This window comes from Scylla paramamosain, chromosome 34 (assembly GCF_035594125.1).
Source record: "Scylla paramamosain isolate STU-SP2022 chromosome 34, ASM3559412v1, whole genome shotgun sequence".
Classification (NCBI taxonomy): Eukaryota; Metazoa; Arthropoda; class Malacostraca; order Decapoda; family Portunidae; genus Scylla; species Scylla paramamosain.
This window is the reverse complement of record NC_087184.1, coordinates 17523673-17535219: the sequence shown is the minus strand read 5'-3', so window position 1 is coordinate 17535219 and position 11547 is coordinate 17523673. Positions and strand designations below refer to the sequence as shown.

The following is an 11547-nucleotide window of genomic DNA, read 5'->3' as shown; positions in this document are numbered from 1 at the left end:
CTCCTTCTCTTCCCGTTCTTTCCTCGCGTGCCACTCCTTCACCACCTCCTTTATCCTCTGCTTCCTCTTCTCGTCTTGTCTTTTCTTTCTTTCTATTTCCTCCTCTTCTTGTCTCGCTAATTCATCGGCTTTCTTACTCTCCTCTCTTCTCCTTTCTCGTGATTCTCTTTCCTTCCTTTCGATCCAGTCTCTTATCACTTGTTTCTTCTTCTCCTTTCTCTCCGCTTCTCTTTTAGCGAGTCTTCTATCTTCTTCGTTTTCTTCGGCTTCGATTTCAGTATCACTCAAGCTTTGGGTTCGAATTCCAGTCCATTGCGGTTCCGAATCCATTTGGTCACTCGACGGGGAAACTGTGTCTTGTTTTTCACCGTTTTCCTCTGAGTTTTGAGTGGTTTTCTTTGATTCATGTTCAGCGGAGACTTTGCTATTTGAATCTATCTCATTTTCCGATGGAGTTTCACGTTCTTGAGATTCTGATGCTATTTTCGAGTCCTGTGATGTTTCTGAGCCTTCTGATTGCTTCGTTTGGGCGTCTGTTATGATCTCTGAGGCTCTGTTTGAGTCCTTCGAGCCTATGGTGTCCTTTTCCGTCGATTCCGAATCCTTATTCTCCGTCTCGAAAGATTCACTGTAGGATGCTGGTTTGTCCTTATTGCTACCCACATCTTTGTTGTCCTGCGGTATGGTTTGTTTATCTGTAGGATGCTTAAGGTGTTTCATTTGAGTCTGTCTTGATCTTGACACCTTGGCCTCGCTTCAGGAACGCCCCGATGTCGCCAGTGACTTCCCCGCCATCATCAAAGTCGTCAAAGAAATCGTCATTCATCGTGTCTTTGTGGTTAGGTTACCTCGTCACCGCACACTTCTGATACACGTTTCTCCAGACACCACAAGAAATATTAAAGAGAAATTGTTAAGTATGTTTGTGGTAATGAGTTAAGTAATCAGTCTCTTCATAATATTGTGGCTTTATTTACCCCTTGCTGTGAGAAAACTCACTTATCAACGCAACATACCTCACACTTCCTGGTACACTTTGCACGAGACACCTCAGGAGAGATCGTAGAGTAATTGTTGCTGGTATTTTTGTGGTAATGAGTTAAGTCGCCAGTCTTTTTATAATCTTGTGGTTTTATGTTACACTCTCCGCCACGAGACACCACAAACTTCTGACACAATGAGCGCTGAACACCACAGGAAAAATTAAGTAAGAAATGTTTGATATATTTGTGATAATGAGTCAAGCCGTCAGTCCTCATAATAATCTTGTGGTTTTATGTTACCTTGTGGTCAGGGAAAATGCAACTCAACACACCACACTTCCAATCCACAACACACACACACTTAATTCCGATGTTGATCCCACTTGTAACCATTTTTATCCACTGTAGGGTAAGTTCGAGTAAGTTTCGTTATTTGAACACTTAGTTTGTAGTTATGTTACCTTGTCGTCATGGAAAACATAACTAAACACACCACACTTCCAATCCACAATACACACACTTAGTTCCGATCCTGATCCACTTGTAAGTACTTTGTATCCACTGTAGGGTAAGTTGGAGTAAGTCTCGGTACGTACACACACAATACTGAGGAACAAACGCGCGTGAGTAGCAGAGCACTTAGCTATAGCACGGATCTCTCTCTCTCCTCCCTCACCCGCTCCCAGTCTCTCCCTCTCTTTACCTATAAGGAATGTGAGGCACAGTTCAGTCCTCACCCCAGCAGAGGACGCCTTCATATCACGCATAAGTCCTCCTGCCCTCATTCAAGCCCCCTCGTACTGTTCCAACTTAACAGGTACTCTCACTCAAACTGAATTAACTTAAAATACTTCTTCATCCCTCGCAGGTCAAGAATGCTCTGCCAGGGGGACGTGAAGCTGGAGCAAATGGCAGGAGCGTATCAGCAGCGGGTTGGAATCGATGCACGGACACACGCAACAGGTAGCCACGTGCATTATTTAGCTATTGATTGGCATAGGTACTTCACAACTGGTAAGGTATGGCAAGGAGTTAACTTAGAGCTTAGACCTTATTGCGGTTTCTTGTTGTTTCATGTTTTCTTCTTCTTCTTCTTCTTCTTCTTCTTTTTACTTGTATGTTTTCTTTTTATTTGCTACCTTGGGTGGTTAATTGGTTCAAGATATGTTTGTGTCTAGATTGTGTTTAGGGTTAGTGGCAGTAGTAGTAGTAGTAGTAGTAGTAGTAGTAGTAGTAGTAGTAGTAGTGGGGATAAAAGAGGAAGAGAGAGAGAGAGAGAGAGAAAGAAAGAACTGAAAAGGAGATAAAAGAGAGATAAAAGGAAGAATAAATGTATGGTGGTGGTGGTGGTGGTGGTGATGGTGGTGGTGGTGGTGGTTCGTCATGTTCTTATCTGCCACACGGTCTCCCCAGCGGTGAGTGGCCGGATTATATCTCCCAGGGACCATTATTTTGTTATTATTAGAGCCTCCAGGTTGAGTCTTTTTACAGGGCAGTGCGTGTGTGTGTGTGTGTGTGTGTAGGAATAGTAGTAGTAGTAGTAGTAGTAGTAGTAATAGTAGTAATAGTAGTAGTAGTGATAATGATCATAATCATAATAGTAATAATGATAATAATAATAATAATAATAATAATAATAATAATAATAATAATAATAATAATAATAATATTATTATTATTATTATTATTATTATTATTATTATTATTATTATTATTATTATTATTATTATTATTATTGCAGTAGCAGTAGTAGTAGTAGGAATAATAGTAGTAGTAGTAGTAGTAGTAGTAGTAGGAGTAGTAGTAGCAGCAGCAGCAGCAGCAGCACAAGTAACAGTAGCAGTAGTAGCAGCATATAATAATAATAGCTGCGGTCACTCTGAAAGTCTACGGGGACTGCGTGTTACGTTTCACTTACTCAACCTGGTAGAAAACGGACAACTTTTAGGGTAGACTTACTTAACATGACTCTCCCATGCACGCACACCAAAAACTTTACTCATTCACCAAGAAATCTCAACACTATCATACCCATGACTTATTGGACTATCATAGTATCAAATTAAGGCTTCTTTTATCCACCCACACAACGTCGAGTAACAATAAACAACTGTGCTGACTCACTGTACTGCACCATTAGAATTTTGCGCCTGAGAACGCAGGAGATAGTGTTATCTTATCGCAAGTCGAGGAGGAACAATAGCAGTGCTCCTGTGTGTGTTCTGATTGTGGCGGCTCATCAGTCACTTAGGAACGGTGAGGTAATGTCTCCTTATCTCTCTACAGCACCTTGTCCCCCTCGTTACCTAATCTCTCTTCCCCCCTGCATACCTTACCTTACACCCCATACACACCATCTGAGTCTTAATTGACCTTACCTAACACTACTATGCACCCTAAACCTTACTTCTCCTTGTATATCTTACCTTAAAGCCCTATACATCTTCCATACCTCTTCAATTACAATTTATCCGTACCTACACTTCCTAATCCCTTTACAAAGTTTCCCCTACATTCCTACATACGTTAGGTCAAGTTAGGTTAGGTTAGGTCAGGTTGTTAGGTTAGGTTAAGTTAAATTAGGCTAGGTTACGATACGTTAGGTTGCGTCAGGTCTGGTTAGGTTAGATTACGTTAATTTAAGCTAGTTTATGTTAAGTTAAGTTAGGTTACATTACGTTTCCTTAGATTAGGTTAGGTTTGGATACATTAGGTTAAGTTAGGTTTTGTTAGATTTAGAAAATTTATAAAATGTCCACCATCAAAAAGAAAATAGAAAATAAAAACAGAAGATTCGCTTAAGCTACGTGAGGTTAGTTTAGGTTAGGTTACAAATGTCCCGCAGCCAAAAACATCAAAGCAGAAGGTTAAGTAAGGCAGGTCTCTACTTTAATAAGGGGCTACTTGAAAATAATAATCTCCCGGGGCCTTCGTGTAGCCTTTCGTCCTTACCCTTCTCTCTCCCCGAGGCAAACTTTACGAGGCATGCGTGTTGCGAGGGGGGACTCAAGCAAACGAAGACAGAGAGACCTGGGTAATTCTGTGTTAGTTTTACGTTCCCATAATAAGAACAGAGAAGAAAGTGAAAATGAAAGTAGTAGTAGTAGTAGTAGTAGTAGTAGTAGTAGTAGTAGTAGTGAAGTAGTGAACAAAAAACTGCCTGTTGTTTAATGTTTTTGTGTACATTTTCGTCTCTTAGAGGTGATAGTAGTAATAGCAGTAGTAGTGGTGGTGGTGGTGATAGTGGTGGTGGTGGTGGTGGTGGTGATGGTGGTGTTATTATTACTATTATCTACTTTAGTATCTTATCCAAGTACACATACACGAAATTATTATAAGATACCGTCTGTGTGTGTGTGTGTGTGTGTGTGTGTGTGTGTGTGAAGAAAATTTGACCTAGACATAAGAAATTGCTATGTGATTCTTGCTTTCATGTTGACGTGACGAAGTGAGTAGAGGGAAGCGGCCTTGTGTGTGTGTGTGTGTGTGTGTGTGTGTGTGTGTGTGTGTGTTTGGTGCAGGTTTCTCTTTCTTCGCAAAAACTCTCTCTCTCTCTCTCTCTCTCTCTCTCTCTCTCTCTCTCTCTCTCTCTCTCTCTCTCTCTCTCTCTCTCTCTCTCTCTCTCTCTCTCTCTCTCTCTCATACACACAACTAAACCCCACCAAAAACACACCAAATTTCACTCAAACCCACAATTCCCTACAAAAAAAGCAAATACAAAAAACCCACCCCAAAAAAATAAATAAATAAAAAAAACTAATAAAAACAAAAGTTGGCGGTACTTAACAACCATTTCATTCATACATTTAAATCCCATTGTATGTTTAGACTCTCTTATCCATATACATTACTTTATATTACGTATACTCTCTCTGAAACCGAACTGAAGGCAAATGAAGGAGCATCCGTAGGTGTGTAGGAAGCAGGTGACAACACTAGGGGAGGTGAGGTGAGCCTGTGGGGGGCAGGGGGAGTGTAGGAGGAAAATAGAGATAAGATGCCTTTCGTCGCCTTCTGACATCTTGAAGTTGAGTTTCCAGCTACTCCTTATTTTAACCTTATTTCTGGCCTTCCACCGTATCCTGACGCCTATGGGACCTAAGGACTCTTACTTTAGGGATCCTAGGGCTTGGTGAGGCATGGATTGGGGTCCTAAAATGGCGGGTAAGTCCAGAAATAAAGGTTAGTTTGGTGAACCTTTTCTGTAGGAAGTGGTGGTGGTGGTGGTGGTGGAGGGTTGGCAGAGCAGAGGAGAGAGTCGCTGCCTAGCCGACCCCGCATCACCCTCTCTCTCTCTTTCTCTCTCTCTCTCTCTCTCTCTCTCTCTCTCTCTCTCTCTCTCCACCCCGTTACACCTCTCTTTAATATGTTTCTCTCCCTCTCCTCTACCACGGGGCTCCTGAACACTGTTCCCACTCCCCGCCGCGTCTGCTCCTAAGGCCTCCCCTCTTGTGCCTCTGCAGGAGCAACGTGGAGGACTTGGAGGGAAATGAAGGGAGTTGCCAGGGTGGTAATGGTGGTGGTGGTGGGGTGTAGAGAGAGAGTGTTTGGTGAGAGCGCATCCATACTGCATCTATATACATATACCTCTCTCTCTATCCCTCCCTCCCTCCCTCCCCCCACCCTCCCTCCCCGCTTTCTCTCTCTTTCTCTCTTCTATGTATAATTCCTTTTTTTTTTTCTAGTATTGTTCGGTTTGGTTCGTGTATGCCTTGTCTAACCGAACCTATATTGATCAAACCTTACCTACGTTAATTTAGACTAGGTTAGGTAATTAATCAATCAATAAATTTATCTTTATCAACCTAACGTTACCTTACTTCAAACTTAACCCTATACCTTGCCTAACCTGATCTTACCTTACCTTACCTTACCTTACTTAACCTAACCTATATTAACGTTATCTCAAATTACATAACCTTACCCATATGAACCTTATCTAACCCAGTCTCTATTAACCTAACCTCGCCTTGCTTTACCTAACCTACATTAACTCTACCTTATCTTACACAATACTTTTCATTTAGGTTTGTGCTTCCACGTAGGTTTTCTGTAGTGTGTGTGTGTGTGTGTGTGTGTGTGTGTGTGTGTGTGTGTGTCGGAACATTTAAACATGCCACGTGATCCATTTCTCTCTCTCTCTCTCTCTCTCTCTCTCTCTCTCTCTCTCTCTCTCTCTCTCTCTCTCTCTCTCTCTCTCTCTCTTTACACACGCACACACTCACTAATACCTTGTAACTACACCCCTGTGAGGCTAAGTGTGTGTGTGTGTGTGTGTGTGTGTGTGTGTGTGTGTCAAGACAACATGGCGGCTAGAGTGGGAGATGTGAGCAAGATTCGAGTAGGTTGAGGGTTAGGTAAGAGAGAGAGAGAGAGAGAGAGAGAGAGAGAGAGAGAGAGAGAGAGAGAGAGAGAGAGAGAGAGGAAAACTAAAATGAATGACGAGTTTAAGAGAGAGAGAGAGAGAGAGAGAGAGAGAGAGAGAGAGAGAGAGAGAGAGAGAGAGGGGAGGGGGAGGGACAACAGACGAACCAATAGTCTTGTAACATATTCCCACAATGACGACTCTGTACTAAAGTTGATGGCTTCCTTTGCTGCTTAGAACATTAATTTATTCACAACGATTCCCAACTGACACGACCCTACCCCCTTTTACGTGCCTGTGTGTGTGTGTGTGTGTGTGTGTGTGTGTGTGTGTGTGTGTGTGTGTGTGTGTAAGATATGACAAACGTATGACCTTCGTGTGTGTATGTGTGCGTGTGTGTATATGTGTGTGTGCGTGTGTGTGTACCTCGAGGTTTACGTATGATAAATAACCTTTTGATAAGCTGAGTAGTCTGTAGTGTGTCGGCCATGAGAGAGAGAGAGAGAGAGAGAGAGAGAGAGAGAGAGAGAGAGAGAGAGAGAGAGAGAGACGAAAGCTATACTGCTAGAGACAACCCCGAATTCTTTCACATAACGAACCTTTCTTGTACTGACTAATACAACGAAAAGTACATAACGAAAACACGAGAGAAACAAAATACATAAATAAAACTCAGAGTATATTTAAGTAGTCACAGAATAGTCAATCAAATAGTCACCTAAAGCCGAAATCGTCAGACGAACCGAACCCAAACAAGAACACTCCCTCCCTTCTCTATACTCTCTCCTCCTCCTCCTCCTCCTCCTCCTCCTCCTCCTACTCCTCCTCCAACCTTCTGACGTCACACAACTTACGTCATAACTCTCTTCTATTTACATCCGCCACGAAAAATAGGAGCACAAATAAGAAACCCTCACCTACTTAAACCAAAGGACACAGAGAGAGAACATCACACTTACAACATCAATAAACAACAAAATACACATCAATAACTCGCGCATACTTAAGTGTACGTGCTGTATTTTGTCCGTGCGTGTACTTCATGTGTCACAGCTTTGGTATGAGAGGCAAGGAGGAAGGAAGGGAGGGTGATGTAGGGAGGCAGGGAGGGTGAGGCAAGCTGGCTGGCTGGCTCGTTGGCGTGAGGGTGATGCGGGGTGACGCAGTGACGACTAAGTGACGGTGAGACAGAGAGGGGTTGGGGAATTGGTGGGGTGAGGGTAGGGGGACGAGGGAGGAGTGGGAGGCTGGGGTGTTGGGGGTCTGGCAGGGTGGGACACGGTCATTTCCCTTACTCATGGTCACTTTTTTCCCTCTGGTATTTTCTCTAAGTGGTTTTATTTAGTTTGGTTAGATTTGTTTGGGGTTGTTTGGTTTGTTTAGATGAGTTTGGTTTGGTCAAGTTGGGTTTAGTTGGATTTTGTTGGTGTTCGGTTTACTTAAGTTTGGTGTGGCTTAGTTTGGTTAGGTTAGGTTTTGTTAAGTTTGCTTAGGTTTTGTTAGGTTTGATTAGATTAGTTTAGGGGAGGAAAGAAAGTGGACATATATATCCTCAGTGGTATTTTCTTTCATGTTAAGTTAAGCTACGTTAAGTGAGTTTAGGTTAGATTGGGTTAGGTTAGGTAAAGTTGAGTTGCATTAGGTTAAATTAAATGAGATTAGATGAAGGAAGAGTTAAGGTAAATATAGAAACTCATAGAAAAAAAATAATAATAAATCAGGAGAGAAATATTAAAAGAGAGAAAAAAACATCCAGTCAAATATATTAGGGAAGAAATATTCCCAATCAGAACGAAAAAAAAAATTGATTGAAAAGAGGAAAATTCCAGAGGAGGAAATGTCCAGACGAGAAACGAGAAGAAAAATGTCCGTAAGAGGCAAAATGTCCCGCTGTGAAAAATGTCCCACTTCGGTAAGGTCACGGAGGCAGCGGTTCTTGGTTTTAAAGTCCTTTTTTTTGAGGTGGTCCTTTTCCCAGTAATTGGCGATGACAGGTCTACTTCAAACTCATTAAGGGTGTGTAGGCAACGGTTTATCGAGTTACTGAGTCATCATTAGCCTCTCTCTCTCTCTCTCTCTCTCTCTCTCTCTCTCTCTCTCTCTCTCTCTCTCTCTCTCTCTCTGGTTATGAGCTGTTAAAAACTCCATAGAGTCCATTAAAAAATTTAGCATACGTATATTTTTAACCTCAATACTTCGTGAAAAATATAGTAAAATTGTTGTTACGACCATTATTATTATTATTATTATTATTATTATTATTATTATTATTATTATTATTATCATTACGTGTAGAGCGAGTGGGGTAGACGAGAAGGGCGGAGCATAGTTGCTTTAATATCAGTGATGAGTATTAAAGATGAGGCGAGAGAGGGTGGAGGAGGAGGAGGAGGAGGAGGAGGAGGAGGTGGATGGGTGTGTGGTGGTGATGGTGGCGTTTAATGGTGTGTGTTATGTTAATAGGATATGAGTGGTGATGGTGGTGGTGGACATTGAAACACACACACACACACACACACACACACACACACACACACACACACACACACACACACACACACACACACACACACACACACACACACACACACACACACACACACACAGGGTCTCTCTCTCTCTCTCTCTCTCTCTCTCTCTCTCTCTCTCTCTCTCTCTCTCTCTCTCTCTCTCTCTCTCTCTCTCTCTCTCTCTCTCTCTCTCTCTCTCTCTCACCACTATCACCACCACCACCACCACCACCACCCCGGCACAGGACACCAGCTGGCAGGGTCTGGCTGGCATTCGCCTTGATCGAAGGAAATCAATATGGCGGGGACGGCAAGGTGCAGATCCACTATTACCAACTCACACTCGACCTACCTCAACTGTAAACACTCCCTCTCTCCCCCTCCTGCACCCCCTTCCGCCACCACCACCTTCGTCCACCCCTTCGTCAGTTCCTCCCGAGCCTCCTCCTCCGCTTCTTAGGTCTCCCCCGCCGTGCCATGGACCATATTTAGGTTGGTAATGAAGCTCGTATCCGGAAAGCAGGTTGTCATGGCGACCGGAATTTGGTGGTGGTGGTGGTGGTGGTGATGGTGGTGGTAGTGGTGTGCTGTCAAGGGAGTCTGGCAACGCTGCGTCAGTAATCTGCATCATCCTATGTACGTTGGTTCGTTTCTTGAGAGAGCTTCGACCTTTTTTGTTGAGTTTTTGTTTAATTTTTCACGTTCTCAATGTGTTTTTAGTCTTATTTTACCTTCTTGTTATCTCCTGCCGTGTTACTGAATCCGTATTTTGTCTCTTTTTTCCTTCATTTGCTATTTTACTTCGCGTTTTGGTTTGTTTCTTGTGAGTCTCGACCATTCTGTTGACTTTTGTTTACTTTTCACGTTCCTAATCTGGTTCTTAGTTCGTCGTTACCTTCCTATCCCCTCTTCCTGAGAATTTTTAACCATTTTGTTGACTCTTGTTTACTTTTCACCTTCCTAATCTGGTTCTTCGCTTATTTTCTTTCCATTCCCTCTTCTTGAGAATTTCGACTATTTTATTTGCTTTTCATCTTCTTAATCTGGTTCTTAGTTACTTTGGCTTTACTTTCCTTCCTATTCTCTCTTACCTTGTCATTGAATTCACATTATATGAACACAAGAACAAGGAAAGCTGCAGGAAGCCTTCAGGCCTACACGTGGCAGTCCCTGTATCAAACATACCTACCTATTTCCATCTATCATCCTCACCTAATAGTTTGTCTTTATCTTCCTATTCCCTCCTGCTGTCAGTGAATCTCTGTTACGTATTTTTATTATTATTCATCATCATTCCGTAACATTCGAGTCTGGAAAAATAAGATGAAAAAAAAAATTGTAAGGTCCCCTCGCAATTAACTTCATTTTAATTCCATGAGCGAGAGAAAAAAAAAAAAAGAAAGAGAGACGTGAACTTTTCTTTTTATTTTTCCATCTTTTTTTTTATTATTTGGAAAAGGTCGATATTATTTTCCGTTTTCTTGTTGGTGCTGGTGTGGAGTAACTCGGGTATTTTGGTACTAATGGCGTTACTTGCAAGGAAACACTGCGTTGGGGGAAAAATAAATAAATAAAAAAGCCAATTAAGAGAGAAGACAGGAGGTGTGTGGCAACTGTTCAGGATTTGTAGTTATTTGCAGAGAGAGAGAGAGAGAGAGAGAGAGAGAGAGAGAGAGAGAGAGAGAGAGAGACGTATAATAAAACTTTCTCTCTTTCTCTTTTCCCATCACTGCCTCGACGTGTGAATGTATCAAGCAAAGAGTGATAAGATGTGACTACGTTCTGAGTGTCAGTGATAGGGAAACTCTCTCTCTCTCTCTCTCTCTCTCTCTCTCTCTCTCTCTCTCTCTCTCTCTCTCTCTCTCTCTCTCTCTCTCTCTAATCAATATCCTGATAACTTATCGCTCCCTAAGCACGCCTGCACCGCCTCCCCCTAATGCCCAGTACCGATACAACGTGTTCCTACTAATTGCATTATTACGTGACTAATGCGCCCTCATTATTAACTAGGAGCGTGTGAAAATTTTGCTTCTCTGTCCGCACTCAGCTTGAACTAGGTTAAGTCATGTTGGGTTGATATCTATCTTAGGTTAAATTAGGTTAAGTTAATGTCTAGCTTAACTTATCCTGATGTAACTAAATTTATTGTGATTTAAACCTAAACCACCCAAAATGTAGGTTAAGTTACGTTAGGTTAAGGAAATGTTATCTTTTCTTATCTTGATGTAACGTCATCTAACGTAATTTTTATCCTAGCTCACGAAAAATATATGTTAAGTTACAGAAGGATAGATTACGTTAAGTTAGGTGAAGCAAGGTTAGGTGACGTTAGTATAGATAAGGTTGCTATATCTTCTACGTAGTTCACCCAGCTTAACCTAACACTAACTTAATTTTTCCCACCCTGAATGTACTTCACGCTATGTTAAGATATGTCGTTACCTTACTCGTACGCTACACCACCCAACACTCTCACAACCCACTACGGTGAAGCACACCTGAATAGCACTCTTAATGGTTAGGTTACGTTACTTTAGATAAAGTTAGTTAAGTTAGGATACGTTACCTTACACTATATCACCTAACCTGACACTCTCACAACCCAATACAGTGAAGGCCTTCTGAACAGCAACTCTTAATGGTTACTCTTGGCTTCTGAAAACTGAGGGTCACCAGGTCGCTTCCTTCA

The 11547-nt window shown here is 42.0% G+C and overlaps 1 protein-coding gene across 1 annotated transcript in view; it reads right to left on the bottom strand.

Moving 5' to 3' along the window:
- Positions 1-1864, bottom strand: part of LOC135090334 (uncharacterized) — a 2768-nt gene extending 904 nt beyond the window's left edge. The window contains exon 1 of the mRNA XM_063987098.1: positions 1-1864. This exon is cut by the window's left edge and continues 11 nt beyond it. Within this exon, the coding sequence (XP_063843168.1) occupies positions 1-720 (720 nt within the window). The 5' untranslated portion in view covers positions 721-1864.
- Positions 1865-11547: the final 9683 nt, after the last annotated feature.